At 43.7% G+C, this 24,916-nt stretch overlaps 1 protein-coding gene across 1 annotated transcript in view; it reads left to right on the top strand.

Annotated features, from left to right (window-relative positions):
* Positions 1-19,786, top strand: part of MKRN2 (makorin ring finger protein 2) — a 227,283-nt gene extending 207,497 nt beyond the window's left edge. Inside the window, exon 8 of the mRNA XM_069206645.1 lies at positions 16,352-19,786. Coding sequence (XP_069062746.1) covers positions 16,352-16,504 — 153 coding nt within the window. The 3' untranslated portion in view covers positions 16,505-19,786. The remainder of the gene's footprint in view (positions 1-16,351) is intronic.
* Positions 19,787-24,916: the final 5,130 nt, after the last annotated feature.

Genomic DNA, 24,916 nt, shown 5'->3' with positions numbered 1-24,916 from the left:
ACGCAGCAGGGAAAAGGGTTGCGGCACAGGCAGCCAACCAATGGCGCATTGCCAACTCACAGGCATTGCTGGCGAGATATGATAGGGCTCATTGGGACGAAATGCAACATTTCATAGAACACCTGCCCAAAGAGTTCCAAAAAAGAGCACAACAAGTGGTGGAGGAAGGCCAGAGTATCTCGAACAATCAGATACGTTCAGCAATGGATGCAGCCGACACAGCTGCTAGGACTGTAAATACAGCAGTGACCATACGGAGGCACGCATGGCTACGAACCTCAGGATTCAAGCCGGAAATACAACAAGCGGTCCTGAATATGCCCTTTAACGGACAGCAGTTGTTTGGGCCGGAGGTGGACACTGCTATCGAAAAACTTAAAAAGGGCACAGATACGGCCAAAGCCATGGGCGCACTCTACTCCCCACAGAGCAGAGGCACTTTTCGGAAATCACATTTTCGAGGGGGGTTTCGGGGACAGAGCACAGAACCCTCACAAACAAGACCCACTTATCAAAGTCAATATCAGCGGGGAAGTTTTCGGGGACAATACAGAGGAGGACAGTTCCCAAAGAGTAGAGGGAAGTTCCAGAGTCCCAAAACTCCACAAAATAAACAGTGACTTCAACATCATAAATCCCCAACACATAACACCAGTGGGGGGGAGGCTAACCAATGTCTACAACAACTGGGAAGAAATAACAACAGACACGTGGGTCCTAGCCGTTATCCAGCATGGTTATTGCATAGAATTTCTACAATTCCCTCCAAATGTCCCACCGAAAACACACAACATGTCCAAACAACACATGGATCTCTTACAACTGGAGGTCCAAGCGTTGTTGCAAAAAGATGCAAAAGAGCTAGTACCAATTCATCAGAAAGGTACCTAGACGATTGGTTAATCACAACCAATACGCAAGAACGGTGTTCACAACACACAAAGTATGTCATAGAAACCCTTCACAAGCTAGGTTTCTCACTCAACTACAACAAATCACACCTACAGCCATGTCAAATACAACAATACTTAGGAGCAACAATCAACACAACAAAAGGGATTGCCACTCCAAGTCCACAAAGGGTACAGGCATTTCAAAACATAATACAAGCCATGCACCCAAAACAAAAGTTACAGGTAAAATTAGTGATGAAATTACTAGGCATGATGTCCTCATGCATAGCCATTGTCCCAAACGCAAGATTGCACATGCGGCCCTTACAACAGTGCCAAGCATCACAATGGTCACAAGCACAGGGTCAACTTCAAGATCTAGTGTTGATAGACCGCCAAACATACACCTCGCTTCAATGGTGGAACACTATAAATTTAAACAGAGGGCGGCCTTTTCAAGACCCAGTGCCTCAATACGTAATCACAACGGATGCCTCCAGGATAGGGTGGGGAGCACACCTCAACCAACACAGCATCCAAGGGCAATGGGACACTCAGCAGAGACAGCTTCACATAAATCACTTAGAACTACTAGCAGTATTTCTAGCGCTGAAAGCATTTCAACCTATAATAACCCACAAACACATTCTTGTCAAAACAGACAACATGACAACAATGTATTATCTGAACAAACAGGGAGGAACACACTCAACACAGTTGTGTCCCTTGGCACAGAAAATATGGCATGTGGCGATTCACAACCACATTCGCCTAATAGCGCAGTTCATACCTGGAATTCAAAACCAGTTAGCAGACAATCTCTCTCGGGATCACCAACAAATCCACGAATGGGAAATTCATCCCCAACTACTAAAGACTTACTTCCAAAGGTGGGGAACACCGCAAATAGACCTATTTGCAACAAAAGAAAACGCAAAATGCCAAAACTTCGCATCCAGGTACCCAGAGGCTCACTCTCAGGGCAATGCGTTATGGATGAGTTGGTCAGGGATATTTGCATACGCTTTTCCCCCTCTCCCACTCCTTCCATATCTAGTAAACAAATTGAGTCAAAACAAACTCAAACTCATACTAATAGCACCAACTTGGGCACAACAACCTTGGTACACCACACTACTAGACCTCTCAGTAGTGCCCCATATCAAACTACCAAACAGACCAGATCTGTTAACTCAACACAAGCAACAGATCAGACACCCAAATCCAGCATCGCTGAATCTAGCAATTTGGCTCCTGAAGTCTTAGAATTCGGACATCTAGACCTTACACAGGAATGTATGGAGGTCATAAAACAAGCTAGAAAACCAACCACAAGACACTGCTATGCAAATAAGTGGAAAAGATTTGTTTATTACTGCCATAATAATCAAATTCAACCATTACATGCATCTGCTAAAGACATCGTTAGCTACCTACTACACTTACAAAAGTCAAAGTTAGCTTTTTCATCCATTAAAATACATCTCACCACAATTTCAGCTTATCTGCAATTTACGCACTCAGCTTCATTATTCAGGATCCCAGTCATAAAAGCATTTATAGAGGGTCTAAAAAGAATTATCCCACCAAGAACACCACCAGTTCCTTCGTGGAACCTCAACATTGTCTTAACACGACTTATGGGTCCACCTTTTGGACCCATGCACTCATGTGAGATACAGTACTTAACATGGAAAGTAGCATTTCTGATAGCTATCACATCTCTCAGAAGAGTAAGTGAAATACAAGCATTTACTATACAAGAACCCTTTATTCAGATACACAAACATAAAGTAGTTCTACGAACAAATCCTAAATTCTTACCTAAAGTCATATCACCGTTCCACTTAAATCAAACAGTGGAACTCCCAGTATTCTTTCCAGAACCAGATTCTGTAGCTGAGAGAGCGTTACATACATTAGACATTAAAAGAGCACTAATGTACTACATAGAACAAAACAAATTCGCAAAACAAAACAATTGTTTGTTGCATTCCAAAAACCTCATACAGGGAATCCAATATCCAAACAAGGCATTGCCAGATGGATAGTTAAATGTATTCAAACCTGTTATATAAAAGCAAAAAGAGAACTGCCTATTACACCAAAGGCACACTCAACTAGAAAGAAAGGTGCTACCATGGCCTTTCTAGGAAACATACCAATGACTGAAACCTGTAAGGCAGCCACATGGTCTACGCCTCATACATTTACCAAGCATTACTGCTGGATGTGTTAACAACACAGCAAGCCACAGTATGACAAGCAGTATTACGGACTTTATTTCAAACAACTTCAACTCCTACAGGCTGAACCACCGCTTTTGGGGAGATAACTGCTTACTAGTCTATGCACAGCATGTGTATCTGCAGCTACACATGCCATTGAATGGAAAATGTCACTTACCCAGTGTACATCTGTTCGTGGCATGAGACGCTGCAGATTCACATGCGCCCTCCCACGTCCCCAGGAGCCTGTAGCCGTTTTAAGTTGAGAAAAAATTAGACTTGTACATTTGTAAATTTGTAAATATATCACTTTTAAACACATTATGTACATACATATTTACTCCGTTGCATGGGCACTTTTACTATATACACAACTCCTACCTCACCCTCTGCGGGGAAAACAATCTAAGATGGAGTCGACGCCCATGTACAATGGAGCCGAAAGGGGAGGAGTCCCTCGATCTCGTGACTCGAAAAAGACTTCTTCGAAGAAAAACAACTTGTAACACTCTGAGCCCAACACTAGATGGCGGGATGTGCACAGCATGTGAATCTGCAGCGTCTCATGCCACGAACAGATGTACACTGGGTAAGTGACATTTTCCATATACATATATATATATATATACACCAGGAAATATTTTTTTTAAAAATATATATATATATTTATTTTTTATTCTGTGGCTTCTAGTAGGCTTTCTGTTCCCTTGGGAGTGGATTGGGGGTAATTGAACCATCTGCCCACCGGTGGGCAGAATTTCTTTGTCCCCATTTATTTGGGGTGGGGGTATGGAAATACTCCCACCCTATTTTTTATTTTATTTTTTAAATATTTCCTGGTGTCTGGTGGGCTTTCTGCCCCCATGGGGGCAGATGGGCTTTACAAAAATAGGCCAATCTACCCTCAAGGGGGGCAGAAATGGCCAACAGTAATGTGCCCCCATGGGGAACGACCCTTGCCCAAGGGGTTGCCCCCCCTCCCAAACAAAACACACACACACCAATCCCTGGTACCTAAGTGGTTTCTGCCCCCCTGGGGGCAGATCGGCCTAATAGAAATAAGCCGATCTGCCCCCAAGGGGAACAGAAATGGCCTCAAATAAATTTGCGCTCCAAGCGAGCGACCCTTGCCTAAGGGGTTGCTCTCCATCTGTAAAAATATATATATATATATTTTTTTTAATTCCTGGTACTTAGTGGTTTCCAGAGTGGCCTAATTAAAATAGCCCGATCTGCCCCAACGCGGGCAGTAATGGGCTAAAATTAATTTGCTGATTTGACCTCCCCACCCCCACCCCACTGGGGAGCGACACTTGCCTAAGGGGTCATTCCCCTTGTGTGAAATTTGCGCAAAAAAAAATCTGTGGTTTCGGTCCCTCTTGGGGAAAGATTGGCCTAAGAAAAATAGGCTGATCTTCCCCCAAAGGTGGACAGAAATTACCCGAAATAAAATTGCCCCCCAGGGGCGACCCTTGCCTAAGGGGCTCCCCACATGTAAACATGTAAGCAATAAAAAAAAAAATGTTTTTAAATGATCCCTGGTGTCTAGAGGTTTCTGCCCCCCCCCGAGGCACATCAGCCGAATTACAACAGGGCAGAAAGGGCTTTAAAAAAATAAAAATACCCCCAGGGGAGCGACCCTTGCCAAAGGGGCCATTCCCCATTATTGTTTACTTTATGTCAACACACATCCCTGGTGTCTAATGGGCATTTCTGCAGCCCGATCGCTTCACGGTCGGCTGCAGAAATGCTCAGAGTGTAAGGGAGACCAAATCCTCGGGGTCTGCGTACGTTCCCAACATGTCCAATACAAGACAGCTCAAAAACTCTGATAGAAATATCACAGAGCCTAAGAGAGACCAAGTGGGGAAAAGGGGATTAGGTAGGGAACAGCTGGGAAGGAGACCTGTAGGAAGCAAAAGGTTAAACAACACAATATCAGATTATAATCACATTGACTTTCACTAGACTATGGTTCTAAGCATTGTCTTACTGTAACCATGGATAATCTAAGAAGTGACTTTAACTAGACCTCAAGAACTCTGGGTACCTGGAACAAATCAAGAATGATTAATGCAATGTTTCATATGAGCTTTTCATAAAATGTCACATAATGTCTAGAAATACAAGAACCTTCTAGAATACTGTTTTAGAACAAACACTGCATTTTTAACATGAGGGCAAAACAATCTGAAACATTCCCTGGAAAACAATTGGAATTGTACTACGGACTCAATATGCACAAAGACTGTCACATTTTGAATTTATCATCTTCACAGGAAATCCATAGGCTCAGGATAAATGTGTGTACTTCAACAAACATTACACATTAAAGTTTTTACTTGCCATGAAATGATCGCGCACACTGTTGCCGATCTGAACACCACGTTTTACATGCGGGAAATGAATCGCGCACACTGCCGATTCTAACAAGAATATGTAAATGCCATGAAATGATCACGCAAGCCTTTGCCGATCTAAACACCAAGTTTTACATGCAGGAAAAGAATACCGCACACTGCCGATTCTAACAAGAATATGTAAATGCCATGAAATGATCGCGCACACTGTTGCCGATCGGAACATCAAGTTTTATATGCAGGAAAAGAATTGCGCACAATGCCAATTCTAACAAGAATATGCAAATGTCATGAAATGATCGCGCAAGCCTTTGCCGATCTGAACACCAAGATTTACATCAGAGCAATGATTCGCGTACTCTGAAAGTTTCACGAGTAGGCCCAAAAATTCAATAGAACCTCCGTCTTACCACCCTGCTCAAGGATCACTAAGATAATGCGGGGCAGGCCTGGAACGGAAAGATAGGCCTCCGGAATAGGAGCTCAGGAAATTGCTGCTGCTCTGCACCGGGACCTCTGAATAGTGAGCACGTGGAGCTGGGCTGGCTCCCTTATATAGATTCTGTCCCAGCCCACAAACCACACCCAGTCATGCTGCAGAGAAACCTTTGAAAGTCCTAGAAAGGGACCACACCCTAACACACTCAGTCAGTCTGCAGCAGTACCTTACAAATGAACAGAATAGTTATTGCAAACATCATTAATAGTGTTTTTCAAGGTTAAGGTCTGCAATGCAAAAGGTTAGCATACTGCATATGAACACAATGCATGAATTATGCTTTGCATAAAGGCTGGGTTTTTGCATTTTTGTCGCCCGTAGAGCGCGCACTGTCCTGATGTTGACACAGAGAGACATCAAAGATGCCTCTCTGCCATCCCCCACCCCTGATCGGAAGAGAAATGCAAGTATTTAGCTTCCTGCGCCATGGAGGCGGCCTCTGATGAGCACTGACATCATCAGCCGTCACTAGGGGTGTGGGAGCTGGAATGGGAAGCGATTCACCTTCCATCCCTGCCCTGGGGGGGTGGGAGGATAATGGGGAGAGCGTTAGGGCTCCCCCCATGAGCCAGTCCCAGGACGTAACCATTAAGTTCTTGGCGGGAAGGGGTAAGACTCCATTGGTGCCGATACCTCCCATCTGTGGCAGCGAGCCAGAAACCATCTTCGGTGTCGAAACACCCATGTAGAAAGTCTCATCCTCCATTGCATCCAAGGACCATGAACAGCCCATCCTGCAGCGTCTTCAGGAGGAGCTAGACAGAAGCAGATCCTCATTCACCTGCAAAGAGACATTATCCTCACCAAGTCTGTATCAAAGGCACAAGGCACCACAAGAGGAAGTCGGCTTTTGAGGAGGCTTTTGTCCTGGAGCCTGAACCACCGGCCAAGACCAAAGAGCACCATAGCGAGGCATTAGCCCACTTCTTCTAGCTGTTGTTGTCCTCCTCCACCTCTCTCTTCTCCTCCTCTTCCTGCATCACTTCAAACACTGGGAGCCCCTCCACCTTAATCACCAGAGAGTTTCCCACACTCATCTCTGGGAAGGCTGGGGAGTCCGACTTACCCACTGGATCCCTACAAAGCCCCATTCAGCCCTCATCTCTATGATGACCTGTGGAGTGGCTACGATCTCGACCCACCCTGTGACACTGGCCCAGACCTTTACCCCACCCCACCAAACCATCCCTGCCAGAAGATACTACCTCTTACCACAAGCTTCTGCAATGGGCCGCTGCCTTTCATAAGGTGGAGATGCACAAGGTCCAAGAGGATGAGGATTTCCTCATGGAGATGCTGTCCTCTACCCTGCACACCCTGCAGTTCCTCCCTGTGCTGAAGGGTGTGCTCAAAGCGGCTCTTTGTTTCGAAGAGCCAGTTAAAGCCATGATGGTCACCCCAGCATTGATTTAAAAAGAAAAAAAAAAGTACAAACCCTCTCCCTCAGGCTGCCGATACATCAGAGGACTACTCCCTCATGGTCCATATGGCCCGTAGGTGCACCAATGCTGAGGGCACTGACGACGTGCCTCCACCAGACAAGGATAGTAGGAAAATCAATGTGACTGTAGGGGGATTGCTGCTCAGTCAGAATATGCATCAGTGTCTTTTGGATGCTGTTGATACTATGGCGTGGGGCATCAATTCCAACTCCATGCCTGGCTGTCTGTCTCTGGCTTGAAGCTTTAAGTACAGCATCATCTACTCAAGCTGCTGTTCAATGTGGAGTACCTCTTCAGCTCTTCCAATTGCTGGTTGACTAGGTGCTCAAGGAGATTAAAAAAGAACACAGATACGACCAAGGCCATTGGGGCTCTCCAGGTGCATTCTCCTAAGGGATCTCTTTGAAGGTCCTAGTGTAGAGGGAGTTGCAAGACCGCCTCCCCTGAAGCCATTGCCTCCTATCACAGGCCACTGAAGTAGCAAACCCCTTCATGGGGCTATTATAGGGGAGGCTACAAAGGTAACAACTTCCTGGGGCAGAGGAAAACTTGGTATGGTGAAGACAGCCACGTCTCCAAAACAGTGACTCGCTTTCCCTTCCCCCGATCCCGCTACGCCCCTTAGGATGGCACCAGGGTAACGACAATAATGTGTTTCCCCTGGGCAAGTGGCCTCTTCTTGATGACAGCCTTCTGCACTGCAGTCAGAATTGTTTCTCTGGCTGCAAAGCATTGTTCTGCATTGGAACATAAATGGGACTTATAAGCTATGGGCACCGTGCCGCCTTCATTAAAGGTGAAATAAGTGAACCCAATGGCACCAGCAATTATTCTGATAACCAAATTTGTTTTGTTATCACAGGTGTGTAAGTGTTTTGCTTCTAGCATGTCCTGTTGCAATCCTCAGTATGCGTGTGTGTTCTACTGTCCAGTGTCGACTAGAGAAATCTGGGGGTATTAAATCATAAAGTGGCTTGATGCGTTGTGCATAGTCAGGAATGTATGTTCTGCCAAAGTTGAAGAAATCAAGCAAAGACTGTAGTTTATTAATAGTATTTGGTGGCTGACGTTGAGCACATTTTTCTAAAAAGTGCAGGGACTGACGCTTGCCCTCGTTTGATAGCTCATATCCCATCAACAATACACTGAGAAAGGCTAATTTAGTTTTCTTAAAATTAAATTTGTATCGAATCCCAGAATGATCCAATTGACCCTGGCAAGATGAATGTTAAGGTCATCATATGTGAGATAGAGGTCATCCACGTAGGACAACGCCTCAGGATCAATATCATGCAATATTAATGTTACACGGGCTGACAACCTGAGCTGTTCTTGTAGCTCTGGGGCAACCAATGAAAGCCTTTTTGTGAGCCGAATGAGAATCCGAGACAGGTCCCGACTTGTTTTGGCAGAAAAAAAAAACGTTGGAGATATCCAAGGTTGTTTTTTTTTTTTTTTTTTTTTTTTCGCACTATGTTAATTGGTGCTGCACTGTGTGAATTTTGTATTGCATATGTGTGTGTATGACTGTTTAAGTGTCTGTAGTCTAAGACTATTCTATATAAATGGTCGGATTTTGCAATGGGGAATAATGAGTTATTCATTGCAGAGACACAGGGCTCTATTATACCCTAGTATTCGAGCTGAGTGAGGATCTCCCTCACTGGATATTTAGCTTTGTGTTTAACAGGATATTGGGGCTGAGGCTGAGGTGTAGACCTAATCAGTATGAGATGGTAAGGAGAATCTTTACCCCAACATACATGTTTGCAGTATAGCGCAGGTGCCTGCATAAAGCCCAGTTGACAGCATAGGCTAGTTTTACGGCTTCTGGAACAAGATCAGAGAAAGAAGGCAAAATGATATCTTCCCCATGTGGGAGCTTACGAACGTGCCCAGGTGGTCAGTCTCTCTCGGCCAAAGGACATCACAACTCAGTTTATTCCAGAATATCACACTAATGGTGCGCTCTATGTCTCCCTCAATTTTAATATTCAAATCGTAAACCCTGTCGGTGGGAGAATGCACCCATCCGCAGTCTCGACTGCAATAAAGTAGCTAGTTTATGTCACTTCCATATGATCTTTCAGACTCTGGCGACATATTGTGACTTCTGCCGCGCTGTACGCAGTGTCACCGCCCATGTCTTGTTCTTTAGCAATGTTCTCAGGTTTACTGTCATTTTTTATCGAAAGTGCTTCCACCTTTTTCTTTTTAAACTGTGGCTCTTGTTGTGGGGACTTGTCTTCTTTTTTGTCTGAAGACCGCAGTGAGCCTTAATCCTATTTGATGTAGTCGGGACATTGCTCTGACCAGCCCACTCTTGCTAGGTCTATCTAGACCGTCCTGAAAGGAACGAGAGGGACGTGAATCAGTATATCGGTCAGGGGCTTTTATATTCACACTATTTCTGAAATATCTCATTTTAGAGTTTTCCGGGTGAGGAGAGTCTGCTCTCTTATTTAGTCTGTCTTTAATTTGCTCTTGTTTATCCCAGCACTTGTTAGAACCCACCTGTGCTTGTTTGGTACCTTCCTTAGAGGCTTTTTTGGCTTGGCTCTGAAACAATCCCATCCTATACTGGTATAGGTATCGGAAATTATGTTTGGTAGCTGTTTCTCCTGTTCCAAGTGTGGAATCTCTCAGAGCCTTTGGGGTATGTGGCAACAAATCTACAAGTGGGAACTCCACCCACATGTCTGTTTGACCTGGCATCCTAGGTATGGTCTCCCCTGTCTTTTTGCCTCTGCTTCCTGTATTTTTTAATGTGTACTGGACTTCGTTTTTGCTGAGTATTGGTATTCTGGACACTTTACCACTGCTAACCAGTGCTAAAAGTGCAGGTGCTCCTGTAGAAATTGTGATTATTATCGGTATCCCCGATTGGCATATTTGATTTACTAGTAAGTCCCTAGTAAATTGCACTAAAGGTGTCCAAGAGCTGTAAATCAAATGCTACTAGTCGGGCTGCAGCTCTGATTGTGCCACCCACTTGCGTAGCCCTGTAAACATGTCTCAGACCTGCCAACGCAGTGTCTGTGTGTGTGTGTAGTCTTGCACAGCCAATTTGAGCTGGTAAGTGTACCCACTTGCCAGGCCCAAACCTTCCCTTTTACTACATATCAGTCACCCCTAAGGTAGGCCTTAGGTAGTCGAGGGCAGGGTGCTTTGTATTTAAAAGTAGGACATGCACTGGTGTGTTTTACATGTCCTGATAGTGAAATACTGCCTAATTCGTTTTTCACTATTGCAAGATCTATCTCCGTCATAGGTTAACATGTGGGCTGCCTTTAAATACCTTTTAAGTGCAGTTTCCAATTGGGAGCAGGTAGAGATTTGGAGTCTGGGGTCTCTGAACTCACAATTTAAAAATACACCTTTTGATAGAGTTGTTTTTTAGATTGTATGTTTGAAACTGCCACTTTTAGAAAGAGGGCATTTTCTTGCTTAAATATTCTGTGCCACAGCCTGCCTGTGGAATGCACATCTGGGTCAGACTGACAGTTGGGCTGTTTGTGAATTCCCTCTAGACAGTAACACAAAGGGAGCTGAGGTAAATCTGGGATATCCTGATGAGTCTCCTGAGCTGTGGTGAGGAGAGATGAGTTGAACCTGAACGGGCTGTGCCTGTCCTCACACAATACAGTCTCCAGCCCCCAGAGTGTGTCTGAAGCCAGGCCTGAGCAAGGCAGGATCTTGTAAACAACAGAGACTTTCCTTTGAAGTTTGCCTACTTCAAAGGCAGAAATAAGTATAAGAAGTGGCCCTAAGACCCCAGACATTTAGAAAACTTCTACATCAAGAGGAACCTTTGCCAAGGAGAAGAACTGAAGAGCCGGGGAAGGAGTATTGCCCATTTGCTCTGTGTGCTTTGCTGGGTTGGCCTGCAGTTGCTGCTTCTGCCTTAAAGAGGACAAAGACTTGACTTTGCTGTATATCCTGCTTGTGAAGTTTCACCAAGGGCTTGGACTGAGCTTGCCTCCTGTGAAGAAGTCTCAGGGACATCAAAGACTTCACCTACCAGCCTCTGGTTTCGGTTGCTGTGGATCCTAAAGTCGCCAGGTGGGGCCTATTCCAGTTTCTGGGCCCTTGGGAGTAAAAACTGGCCTGACAAACTAAAAGAACTAGGTGCACCGACTCTGGACGACTCCAGGACTGACGCCACTGTCCGACTGTGCATCGCTGCCTGCAACCGAAGCCGTGGTCCCTGCTGGATTGCGATGACCGCAACTGAAACCGCAGGCCTGATGTCGTCGTAGCCTTGCTGATTTCCCGTGAGTCCTGAGTGCTGTTTCACTGACATCGGTGACACCCAATTCCGCCATGGCGCCTGTAGCCAGTGGTGTGACTGTGACCACGTGAGGTCGCCCAACTCATCCTTACCTGCCAGATTAATCGAACCCGCTGGATCATCAGGAACCAACACCGACGCCACATCGCCTCCCCTGCTCTGCAGTAAGGAAATTACACCACACCAGATCCAGCAATGCCTCACCTCCTTGGCTCTGTGCACCAGCTTGTTTCCTTGTTTGCCAAAGGTTCCGTACCTAGGGGTCCGTGCAACTCTGTGACTGGCACCGCCATCCTCACTAGTGGGTTGGATTGTTAGGGATGACTTTGTGATTGCCCAAGTTAAAGCTATTGTGTTTCTAAGCACTATATCGAAGTTTAATCTTTGAACATTAGTATGTCTGATTGTGTATGTTGGATTTTTTTCGTTTTTGGTCTTGTTTTACTCAGATAAATATTGGCTATTTTTGTAAACTGGTGTTGAGTGCTTTTGTGGTGTTTACACTGTGTTTCTGTGTGTGTTTGTACAAATACTTTACACATTGCCTCTGAGATACATCTGTCTGCTGTGCCAAGCTACCAAGGGGGTGAGCAGAGGTTATCCTAGGTGTGTATCTCCCTCACCCTTACTAGAGTGAGGGTCCCTGCTTGGGCAGAGTGCAAACTGACTGCCAACTAGAGACCCCATTTATAACAATGTCCTACTCCCATACTTCCCATCTTTTGGGGTTTCCCAACATGGACCTCTTCGCCACTGCCGAAAACACCAAGTGCCCTAGCTTTGCCTCCATTGTGCAATTGCGTTTCCGCTTCTCCCACTCCTTCCATTTGGATAAACATCTCTCACTTTCATCCTGGTGGTTTCTATGTGGGCTAGGCAACCCTGGTCCACTACCTTTCTCGATCTGTCAGTAGTACTCCACGAGAAGCTGCCCAACTGTCCAGACCTACCCAGAACCTGGGCACAGTCAGGCACCTGAACCCAAGCCAGTTCCATCTTGCACCTTGGCTCCTGAATTCCTAGAGTTTGACTACCTCACGCTGTCTCTTGAGTGTATGACCATCCTCAATGAAGGCCACAGACCCCCAAAACAGGCTTGCTATGTGGCTAAATGGATAAGATTTGTCCACTGCTATCTCCCTAAACACATTACTCCTCTCAAGCCAGCAGTCCAAGACATACTCTACTATCAGCTTGATTTGCAAACGTCAGGCCACCCATACACCTCTATCCAACTTCACTTAGCTGCAGTTTCATCCTACCTTTAGAATAGGGAAGACACTTCACTGTTCATGGTCCCTGGAAGGACTTAAATGGGCCATTTCACCCAGTGAACCACTACAGTTACTATCTTGGAAGGTGACCTTCCTACTGGCAGTCAACTCTGTCACGCAGGTCAGTGAGCTTCAAGCTGTCCCCTAGAGGAACCCCTTTATTCAGGTGCACAATGACAGAGTCATCCTTAAGAGCAATTCAAAATTTCTCCCTAAGGTAGTATCTCCCTTCCATCTTAATCGAACCATTGAACTCCTGGTGTTCTCGCCACACCCTGATTGTGTAGCAGGAAGGGCACTTCACACGCTAGTACTTAAGAGGGTCCTTATTGACAGATATATAATGTTGTAGATTCACATGAGCCCACCCTTCCTCCCCACAGGCCTCAGGTTGTTACAAATGCCTTTCTTTCTTACTCTGTACATTTTCATCTTTATCTTTCTCTCTGTGCTTCATTTCATACTTATTCACTGTGCAGGAAAAACAATCTAACGGTGGGGCTGAGGCTCATGCGCCTTTCCATTAATAGGAGCGGTTACTTTACCTCGTGACTCGAAAGACTTCAAAGAAAAATAAGTTGCACACGTAAAAGCTGGTTCTATGACCCAATCATGCATGCCTAAACAGTGCATGCCTAAACTACGTGGTCGGAACCACGACACGTCTTTACCACGCATTGCTTTTACAATGAATTTCATTGTAAAAGCATATGTGGTAAAGAAATATACATGGTAAATTCCCCCTGCCCTGTGCCATGACACCAGACACCCCTGCCCTGCAATGCACCCCGTCCCTGCCCTTAAAACTGCTCCCCCCATACCCTCCGCGAGGCCTAAATCCACAAAACTACCCAGGCCACCCTGCCTTCAAATCTACCCTGACCCCACCACCCCATGCCCTGAGCCCTACATTACCAAAATAACCCTAACCCCTTGCCCTGAACCTTAAAACTGCCCACATACCCCTAAGAACAACCTCCCCTCCCCAAATGACCTCCGCCCTGCCCCTGCTCTTAAAACTACCCTCCCAACCCCGAGGCTTGAATCCACATACCTACCCTGAACCCCCGACCCCCCTGCCCTGAGCCCTAAAACCCCCACACACCCCTAAAAACAACCTGCCCTCCCCAAACTACCCCGACCGCCCCCCACCTTCACACCTTCAGCCCTAAATCAAAAAAACTGCCCCCACCCCCAAGAACAACCCCAGCCCCATTACCTCTCCCGATCCTTCTTCCTGCTCCTTCCTGCTTGCCCTTCCATCCACACAGCTAGACCGCTGCCTGAACCACGCTTATGCGTCCTGCATTAACCATGCACATGTGTGGTTAAGGCAAGTATTGTTCAGCTTATCGACAAATAGCATGCGTGGCTGAGCCCGCGTAGTTTTGGGCCGTTTCCCGTCCAAGCATAACATGAAAAAGTATGCAGGGCATGTTGATCTACAGCACTGCATTCCATGATCAGATGCATACCCCCTGGCGAGAGCAAATCTCTTTCCCCGCCCACAAGAGCAGGGTCAGAGAAAATAAATTGTGCTCCCACTTGGGGGGAGCATTTTTGCAGCTTCCACCAGGTATGAGTAGAGAAGTTGTGTCCCTGGTTTGGGTTCCTTGGGACACAGCAAAGGTGCAAGCCCCAGGAGATGTGGTCCCTGGGCCTGTTGAGGCTTGTGGAGGTGGGGGGAAAGATTTGAAATCAGAGCAATAGGAACTGCTCTTGGAATCGAAGTATGGCATTTTTGGGTAACACCACACCCCCAATTCGAGCATTGACTTCAATCTCATGACCTTTCCCATGGAAATTTCATCAGTAAAACGCTAAACTCAGAATAGCAAGGTATTCCGACACGTTGGCATTAATTCTCCTTCTTGGTCATCCTGGGAAGTGGTTGCAGGCCGCAGACAAAGTTTGTAGCACTCTGGATAACTGGACTGCTAAGGACAGTTCTGTGCACTTCAGTAACTGGGATTTAGTTGAAGTAAGACCTGTCACACCATACTCACTTGGGTTACAAGCTTGGTTAAACTAAGGACTGGTTGCAGTGTCTGACAAATGGAGCTCCCAAGGGAAGTGTACTGGATTGCTGGATTCAGGCTTGAGGCTAAAATAAGGGAGTTCATTTAAAGACAAGGAGGTCTACTTCTGTCTTCAGGATTAAGCGGCAGTAGCAGTCATTTTCTCAGTTTCAGGTTATATTCTCTAATCCACTTGGGCAGACAGGAGGAATCTGCGTCGGGCATCAGCCTTTTTGACAAGTGTACAGATCACTTACTAGCAAAATGATGAGCCTCACAGACGTAATCTGTCCATAAAGTTTTTCAAGTAAGCAGTCATTCGAAAGTGCATATTCCTGTAGGTGTTGCAGTGGCAACGAGCTACGAAAAGTGCACTTTGACACCGGTTTCCTTGAGGGGTGGCATGCATCCCACAAAGTCCCATGTATTTTGAAGTTTGGAACCAGAAATTAGGACACCTCTATAGAGCACGTTACAGTTTGCCTTGATTTCAGGTGCTTGTATTAACTATTACCCAGCTCGGAGGTACTGAGGTTATCGACTTTGGAAGGACGAACAGCAGTGTTAAACTGCCAGGTTCAACCTGTGACCTTGAGGTTACATGCAGATCTCTTCAGTGGATGCCTTAGTCCAGTGAGATATCTTACCAGCAGCTTTACCAATCAGATCAGTATCGAGAGCCCTGGAAAAGCATTGAAAGCTTGAGGAATACTTTATCTAATTGAGAAGCATTTTAAAATCTAGAATATTGGATTTTAGTTGGTGGTGCTAGAGGCACACAATGTGATTAAAGGCTGGTCTGCGTAAGTATTTTTATTTTTGTGCAGCATGGTTTATGTGGATTCGTACATGATCTTCAAGTTCCACCCAGCAGGAACTGCAGCTTATTTTTCCTCTTGCAAATAGCTTTCTTAGTGTCCCATTAAGAGTGCCTCCAAGTTGTTCGATTTGTTAATGGTTTTATAGATGAACCATACCTAATTATTTTGCCAGTGTATCGAATGGGACAGCATGCAACAGATTGCCTGACATTAGACGTTACGATCGATTGGAAACGTTTGATATCCTTGTTTGACAAATATATTTTTCAGTTTCTCTCCAGATGCTTGGGACGCTTTCTGGCTCTCTGCAAGCTTGCAAGAGCCATGCTTTTGAAGTGGCGCAAATAATGTACCGCTGTTGCATTTCATATTTTGTCAACGCTTGCTGGTGGGGGCTCTCGTTTCGGTTGTATCCTCACAAGTGTAAATAGAGAGCCTGTGCTGTGATTCAAAATGGTATTGATATTTAAATCCGGATTGCTCTATTTATTTTTATATTAAAGATCTCTTGCACGCTTCTTTCAGTTCTTGCACTCTGTTCGGCTCTGGGATTTCATTGAAGACCGTGAAAGTCGTGGAATGCCAAATGCGGAAGAAAGAGATGAAGTGGCTGAGCTTGGCGATCTGTTTATGCATCTTTCAGGAATAGATCAAGAACCTTCTGCCCAAGCAGACTGAGAGCTCAACAACTCGGGGCGCCACCCGCACTGATCCTTTATCATAGAAACCTTTGAAGACATTCTTTGTACCAGTAGGATCAAATCCCGTTTGCATTGTTAAAAAAGAGAGATCAGGGTTGCATCCTTTGTACATGGAATAAAATAAGAAGGGGCACCTGCACACCTGCTCAGAACATGCACATTTCTTTAAGGTTGGACGATTAGAGCTTTTGAAAATGGTGATAGTGTAATACCATCTGGCACTTTTTCAATGAGGAAAACCCAGTCTCGTGATGAAAAATGGGAGTAAAGTTATGTCCACAATGTGTGAATGTTGATATATTGTTTATACAGCGTGTTACCTTTACAGCAAAACTCTGCAGTGCACATCCATTTATATAGCAGTCACAGTACTGGCATCAGTTTGGCATGGCCATAGAACAATTAGGGCTGTTGTGTGAAGTTTGTGTCTACAACCAATATTAGTTATGTTGTATACTGCTCTATCCTACTGCAAGAACAGACCCCTCGAACCAGAGAACATGTCATTATAATACGTTTTTAAGTGGAATACCAATCACTTCATGGTTAAACTAGGATTTTGCTACAACCATGTGACAGCTTGTGTCACATTTTCTTTTTTTGTCCCCACGGAGTAGAAATACCCCTTTTAAAATAGCCATGTGTTGTCAGTAGAAGCATTTCATCACATGAAAAAGCAGAAATGGTAGTCCGAGTTTCTGCTCTCGGCAGTTAGTGGTGGTGCATAGGAATAGGGCACCGGCCAAGACACATACATTAAACCGAATGCCGTAACAAAGGCCCCCGCGGTGCGAGGGGAGGAGGGACGAGCTCCTGGGGGCCCCTTCAGCACAGTAGACTGTGCACGGGCGGCACAGATTTCCAGCTGTGAATGCTTCTAAAATTAAAACGTCTCCCACATAATAAAACTTCTTCCCAGTGCACAAACATTCTCCTACGCAGAAATCCCGTGTCCTGGTGCATAGATAATTCTGAGACGTTGCCCCTTTCCCCCTTGCGAAGCGCTTGGGAGAAGAAGCATAATACAAAAGCAAATCGTTTCTTTGCTGCTGTGCTAAAGACAAGCCACTGAAACCCCTCGTGTGTTTTTAACTAGACCAAATAAAGAAAAGATGCAACTTAAGCACACTGACCTCCAAAATGCTGCTGTTGAGCCAGGGCTTGAATTGGGTGGAAGGTTGGCAATAGTGCAAGGTGGGCATGAGATCCGTAACTGATATAGAGCAGGGTGGATGGCTGAAATTCCAACAAAAAGGAGGACCCTTCTGCTGTTGCATACTAGAGAAGACACTTGTGAGTTTTGGCCAGAACGTCTAACTTCTAATACTGCCCTCTTACCCTTAACAAATTGCACAAACTGAGGCCCTTATTTATGAGCTTTTGGCAAAAGTCACCCTGTTGCACTGCCCTGTGTCAAAGTGAAAGGGCAGGAATGCACCATATTTAAGCAATCCAGCACATTCCTGTCCTTTCCCACTGTACTGGCACTGTTTTGGCAGCCTAGTGCCAATGTTGGCACCCTTGCACCTTGGGGCTATGGTGTCTGCGTTGTAGGCAGGATTATTTTTGTGCAGGAAGACCACCTTCCCGAACAAAAACAATCCCCAGAGGATTTTTCTTCTTTCTGTGTGTGTTGCAGAATGCGCCTCCCCGGGGAGGCATAAGGTTTTGGCACATCCCCAGGTTTACAAGCTCTTGTAAATCTGGGGATGTCAAAATCCATGGGTGTTGCATGGGAACACCCACTGCAATGCGCATGGAATGCCTTCCTTGCACATAGTAAGGAAATGCAGTGATTTGTGCTTCCTTGGCTTACTCCCTATCTATGAGGCCATTCAAAGCCACGCAAAGTGTCTTTGTATGGCCTGATAGATATGAGTTCAGGGTTTGCAAAAAAAAAAAGTGACGGAAGGGGCTCAAACATATGCCCATGAGTGTATAAATAAATGGTACCTGCTGGTAAAATAAAGCTGTCCTAAAAAGCAAACAGTAGAAATGTTTGTGCAATAGCAGTAACCTTCCTTTGTCAAAGGTATGCACTTAAGCTTATTTCCAAAACAGTTTCAACAATGTTAATCCCGTAATGAGGAGTCTTTTCAAGGTTCTGATTTTTAACAATCACCGAAAGAACGTTTAAGAATGGCATGTTTTCATTGTATGACTATTACCCTATATCAGCTAGTTACCCAGCTAAGGTAAGTGTGCACTTTGAACACTGTCAGATGTCCTGCCACTAGCACAGTCAACGTTGTGAACATGAATAACTGTAGACCTCTTGTGCGAGTAGATTAAAGTACATTCAGTTATTACTGGATGGATTTCTGTGACTACACTTGTGTCATACAGGGATGTGAAAGTAGAAGTGTTTTAAATAAGAGTGTATGGACAGTATTCTCTAAATGGTGAGATGGTGAGGACCAAAGCAATTAACTTGATGCTCGCAATTCTCTAGACTCCATAAGTGCAAAAATTAGTAGTAATGTTAAAATGCTTCTGTTACAAGCAAAGTCCTACAAAAGTTGGTTATCTTAGCTACCTCCTGTTGAAACTGTGGTTTGAAACTGTGGTTTCCAGTCTTCTGGAAATTGGGTGTGATGAAGAGATGGATGAAAGGATGCTCTATGCCTAAGTCTTTTCCACTTCCTTCACTGGTCTTTTGTCCATCATCTGTGATGGATAGCTGCTGAATCAAAATAAAAATGATCTCTCCTCGGTTCTCTGCAAGACCTCTTCATGTTTCTCTGGTAACCTCTATTGTTTTCCGTGATGTAGTGAACGAGAGAAAGTAAGAGGGCTGAAGGGGTTTAAAAAAGAGGAAGTGTGAAGACAGTTAATAAGATTTCTCTCTAAAGCCAGATGTGAAGGGACTTGTCCCTAAAAATAGCAATCTTCTGCATTGTTTCCACCTCTCTTTGAAACCTTTTGGCATCTTTCTTCTTTTTCAAGGTAGCATGTATACAGACCACAAATAAACATGAATCCTCTCCGAAGATCGGAGATAGAACCAGTTGACAGGTTGAATAGGCATGATCTTTTGCTCACCGTTTTCTTATTTTCAGTTGGAACGAATGCAGGGTTCCAAGGATGAATTTGTTCTTAGCATTAAAGAAAAGCAATTGTTCCTGAGGAGCATTTATCATTTGACTCTGTAGATAATGATGGGACGGTGTAGTCATACCTGAGTGCACACTTTTCTGCGTGTGCTTCGACTTGCCCCTGAGCACAGAACTTTACTTACTTCCTTCAGGCATACCAAGTTAAAAAAAAAATACAAAGCTTTGATTGCCCGGACTCTTAGATGTTTCCAACAAAGAGACAAGAAGCTGGTTACCCACCAGAATCTAGTTGAATGTCCTTATTTTCTCAACTGAAGCGGTCCACTTGGTTCAGTTCATGCAAAACAGCTATTATGAGCTAATTGGAGCACTCCCTCTGCTGCCTTTAATGCCACAAAGGGTTTTAGGAAATTTGAAGTGATACTAGTGAGCTATGTAAAAGAGAAAGCCAGCTCTATTCTGAAATTGTGAAAACAGGAAATCTCCTTTTACTCTTTGGAAACCATAAGCATTGAGTAAGTTGTCACATTTCACCCTTCCCTCATATTCAGCTTAATCTCTGTTTTATAAGAATAACATCTATATTATTCCCAATAACTGAGAAGTCTAATTGAAACTCTAATATTTCACAAACATTAGGTAGTTTTATGTGAGGGATGGGGCATTAAACTTAAACACGAGTGATTAAATAATTTGCCTCATAGCAACACCTTATCAACCACTGCTGTTTTCTTTCGCTATAGATTTTCTGATGAGAAACAAGTACATTTGACTGACATTTTAGGCACACACACCACATTTGAATGTAATTACCACTTGGATGTATGTGGCAGCCACATCTAATAGAGATATTAATAAATATGGAGTATTTTGACTAATTTATACCACAATGTATGAGAGGTTCACCAGCGTACCAGATCACTTTTTACAGAAGGCTCAGAATGCTGACTCTAGGCCTTTTTGAAGTATGAGGAAAGGACATCACATGGCTGTCTGTCTCTGTCTGTCTTATTTTGGCTGGATCATAGTATTCCTTTTAAGATTCACTGTCTAGTTTACAGATACCTTCTTGGTTCTGTGCTAGTATAATTAAGAAAATAATTTCTTGATTCTAGACCTTCAAGCAATACTTCATTTTTGTTAGTTCCTACGACAGTGTGCACTAGCCATTAAAGTTGTGCATTCTTTGCATGTGCCCTGCTATGGGACTTCCAGATCACCACTATTACCATACTTTCAATTAAAACACCAGACTTTTCCTTACTTTTTTCCAATTGGCTGAGGTCATCCTGGACACATCAAAATATTAGCTGTGTGCTTTGAGCTCAACTCCCAAGCCTAGTGCATGGTCTCTAGAGACCATCAAAACAGTATTTTGGGTCCGCAAAGTTTACCTTGTACAGCATTTTGGTGGTCGTAATAGCCTTCTGGTAATAAGGTAGTACTGCATCCCCTCAAAAGAAACTTGTTCAGCTGGCTGTTCTGTTTTAACGGTGCCAAAGTTCATACACGTTGTGAACCCCATTCTTGTCTCACAAAATTGCAGTCTGATCCACATTATGTGGTTTTGAGGAGCACAAAGCGATGAGAGAAACTTCTTTCTTCTGCATTTGTTTGTGACACTAATTACTTTAGAATATAACTAAAACAACTATACCTTTTCCACAAGGAAAAATGACCGCAATCAGCATGGAACACATTATGACCATGAAAAAGTAAGAAACATAGTGGGAGTATGGGCTCTGCCCTTTCGGATGATGTTTTGAGTGGTACCTTGTGTCTCAATGAGATAAAAAATTAGTGAAGAAACTGACTTGGGAAAGACTTCTCACCATATTGTATCTCATTAACAACAGGTTCCTGAATCTGGTTGGATCGTATTGCTCTGATTACTTGGTATGGTTTAATCCTTTTTCTCAAATAACCCTGAGCCTTTCCAAAAAGGCATGTATGCACCCAAATAAAGCTTTCAGTTTAGCTCTGCTGCTGACAACTGGTGCCAGTGCAAATCCTTTAGGGTCTGGGATACATGACACCTATTGTGAAGACTTGAACTTCATCATATTGAAAGATCTGCAGCTTACCAAAGTTCTTTCAATAAGACCTAAGAAGGAGGGCTCTTCTTAAATCTGCTTTTTGCTCCGTCTACTACTTGAGCAGTAACCACTTTTTTATATCCTTCCATGAGATTACTTGCCCCTCTTAGAAGCTATAGATGGTGGTTGGGCAATGAAATAATCAAGTTTAGATCATCCTTTGAAAAAATATGCCCTGGCTTTATGGTCTTCTATTTAGGATGGATTTTTATTCTATCTAAGGGAATGGTCAGTTCCGATAATGATAAAAGGTTTTGAGTCATTTAGGCTTGCCACTGGGCACTGATCCAAATTAGTATTGCTTTGAATGTTCCTTCGACATCACCTGTGTGCCATTAAAGTAACTGTTGAGTGAACTTCCAGGTGTCTGTAGCGGATCATGTAGGGGATTGATAAAATGTAAATGAATGGAGACAGACTAAACATGAGGAAGTCCATATGGAAGAGGTGTCTTCTCTGCCTTTGATAGCCAGATGTTTACCCTTGCTGATCTGCTATTAGGAAATGAGCAGAGCCGTGCCTTAGATACATCCAACATTCCCCTCACCCTATCCAAACCTTTTAGCAAGATTTGGTTGTCAAGGTTGGTAAAGGCAGCCAGTAAGTCCATCATCATTAAAGCTGTCTATATAGAATGTTGCCATTCACTTAGTAGGCTGCTACTCTCTGATCTTAGGGTGGACTGAGCATTGCTTTCTCCATACCTTTAAGGTGAAGAGGGGTTTTCAACTATGGTCCTTGGATCAATGGTAAGAATGTTCTTTTAATGAACAAGGTAGCACAGTTCCTTCTCAATTTAACTGGTGTCTTTCTTTATTGAAAAGACTGATAATTTAATGAAAAACAGATGCAATCATATCCACATGATCCTTAATTAACATGGGAAGGACATTGGTGTAATGTTGACTTTTAGTCATTTTTAGTAACACTGTCATTTTGTTAAATGTATTGAAGATAAATAGCTTTTAGTCATCCTTTGTCTCAATGCCTTTCAATATTTAGCTTTTACCTTTATCACCAGTTGGTGAAGAGGGTGCCCATTGGCAATGATATGGAATGCATAGAAGAAGAAGGCGGCTGAGGAATTCTGTCTGGAAAGAATTGAGATTTGGTAATTTAATAACTGGGGATGAGGCATACACTCTGGGTTAGACAAAGTTGCCCCAGTCGTACAGGTCTAAGGGTATCTGATGTATGGGCCTATCTCTAACCTCACAATTATTCTACTTACAACATTCAAAAGTTAGCATTTATAGTACTTTATTGTTGAGAGCCTTACTCAGTCGTAATGTTTATTTGGATCCTCAGGAAAGGGGGTTCTCAGTTCACCTGATCCTCTCTTCATAAATGGCTATTAGTTCTTGGACCTTTTCATTGAATTTTGTGTACTGCATTATTAAACAGTTTTTAAATGATTGCACTGAATATTGAAGGGTTCTAATCAATTGTATGTGATTGGTGCAACATCATACCCGTTGATACACATGAAAAATGGATAATAACAGCAATGAATACATCTCAAAATAAAGAGAGGTTGCTAACAAGAATATGATGAATTTTAGTCATTCAGTGAGGTTTGCTAGTGCAGCTCAACAGACAATAAGTGGCCTTTGAGAACTGTTATGGAACTGCAGAGGTGTTTCTGTTTTATTACTGTTGTGTTTCAAACTGTCTCAATACATTCATAGGCCATTAGCTAGTTAGTCGGAATGAAAATAGTCAGTGGGAGTCTCATTTTCCCATGTTTCTTGGGGACCTGGATGCCATCAGAATAAATTTAAAAAGGAATAGCCAAAAAATATTGGTCTTTGTTTTGTAGAATCTGAGTTTCCAGTAGAGGAATTGGACACAATACAATCCTTTAAGTTGGACTGTGACCCTGCAAGGTGTCAAAAGCTATTTGAATTTGATAGATTTTTGGTAAATTGATTAGTACAATACACAGATTTCAACAACACTGTTTTTTTTATTGATGTCTGACGATTTCAGAGGTCCATGGAGGTCCTATCTGGTGGTATCCATAGGAGTTCAGTTTGAGAACTTTTTTCTGCAGCATTCTTATAAAAAAAATGTAATGGGCTGCTGGTCTTAAATCACCCTGTTTGGACGTCCACCTAGGGACTTGCATACAATTTTAGTCCTGTTGAGCCTATGCCTCCAGTGATGTTAAACTAGTGATGTAGAACACTGAATGCTTCATTTTTCATAACAAGTAGCAGAAGTAGTCAACTGTTGTCCTTGTCCTCTGATGAATATAATATAATATATTACAGTAGTTCCTTGGGTTTGCTCTTGTTTTCTTACCATAGTTCCTCTCAGGCTTTCTTAAAAAGCAGGCATCTGCCTCTTCACGTTCTAAACTCTTTTGGGCTAACGAACACACACAACGTGAATTTTAGGGCTTTTAGATACTAATCTCTCGTGTGTTCCAAGATAAGTTTTAGCATAACCCAATCTCGCAGACCTAAAAACACTGTTGCCTCCTGCATTCTGATACAAGTTGAGTGGTCACCTTCCCCCTGAGGTTACTGATATTCGGTCAATGATCAAATGCAAGGTCAGCGGCTTTCCACCTTTATGTCCTGTTCGATGTATTCTGCAATGCTGCCAGCAGTACCGAGCCACATGACTTTTGTTGCCCTTGTGCTTTGAGAGTTCGCTTCACAGCAGTTACCTTTTTTGGCCAAGTCCCTGATTATGGTAGTTATATTCATTATTGTCTGGGGCAGGTGCGTTTTTGGTTACAACATGCACTTAGGTGCAAGTACACAATAGTGAGAGTAGTGATTCTTGTCATCCTAGTGTTGTGACCACTCTGCTGCTAGCCCAAACACTTTCAACAAGCCTCCTTGTGTAGTTTTGCTCTTGGCTGAAGTTGTGGAAGATTGTGTTTCATCTAGAATCCTAGATTTCCCATCTATTTGATTTCTGCCATACCTCCTGAGTAGCGATATCATCCTTTTTCATGCCAAGTAACAAGTGACATTTTAAAACAATCTTAGCACGTTGTTACTTGTTTTTGAGCTGCATCTGTCAGGTAATTAAAGAGGCAAAAAGAATACCCTAAAACATTAGCCCAGCACAAAATGAAAACATTCGGCCTTAACCTTGACATATGCTGTACATTTTCAGAAAGAGAACAGCACTTTGGCTGGGTTATGTTCAAAATATGGAGTAGTGGGAATTCACGAATTCCTGTCGGATTTTATGTAAAAGATGACCTATGAAGAGGAAGAT

This window comes from Pleurodeles waltl, chromosome 9 (assembly GCF_031143425.1).
Source record: "Pleurodeles waltl isolate 20211129_DDA chromosome 9, aPleWal1.hap1.20221129, whole genome shotgun sequence".
Taxonomy (NCBI): Eukaryota; Metazoa; Chordata; class Amphibia; order Caudata; family Salamandridae; genus Pleurodeles; species Pleurodeles waltl.
The sequence above is the reverse complement of the archived record's forward strand: the minus strand, read 5'-3'. Positions and strand labels throughout refer to the sequence as shown.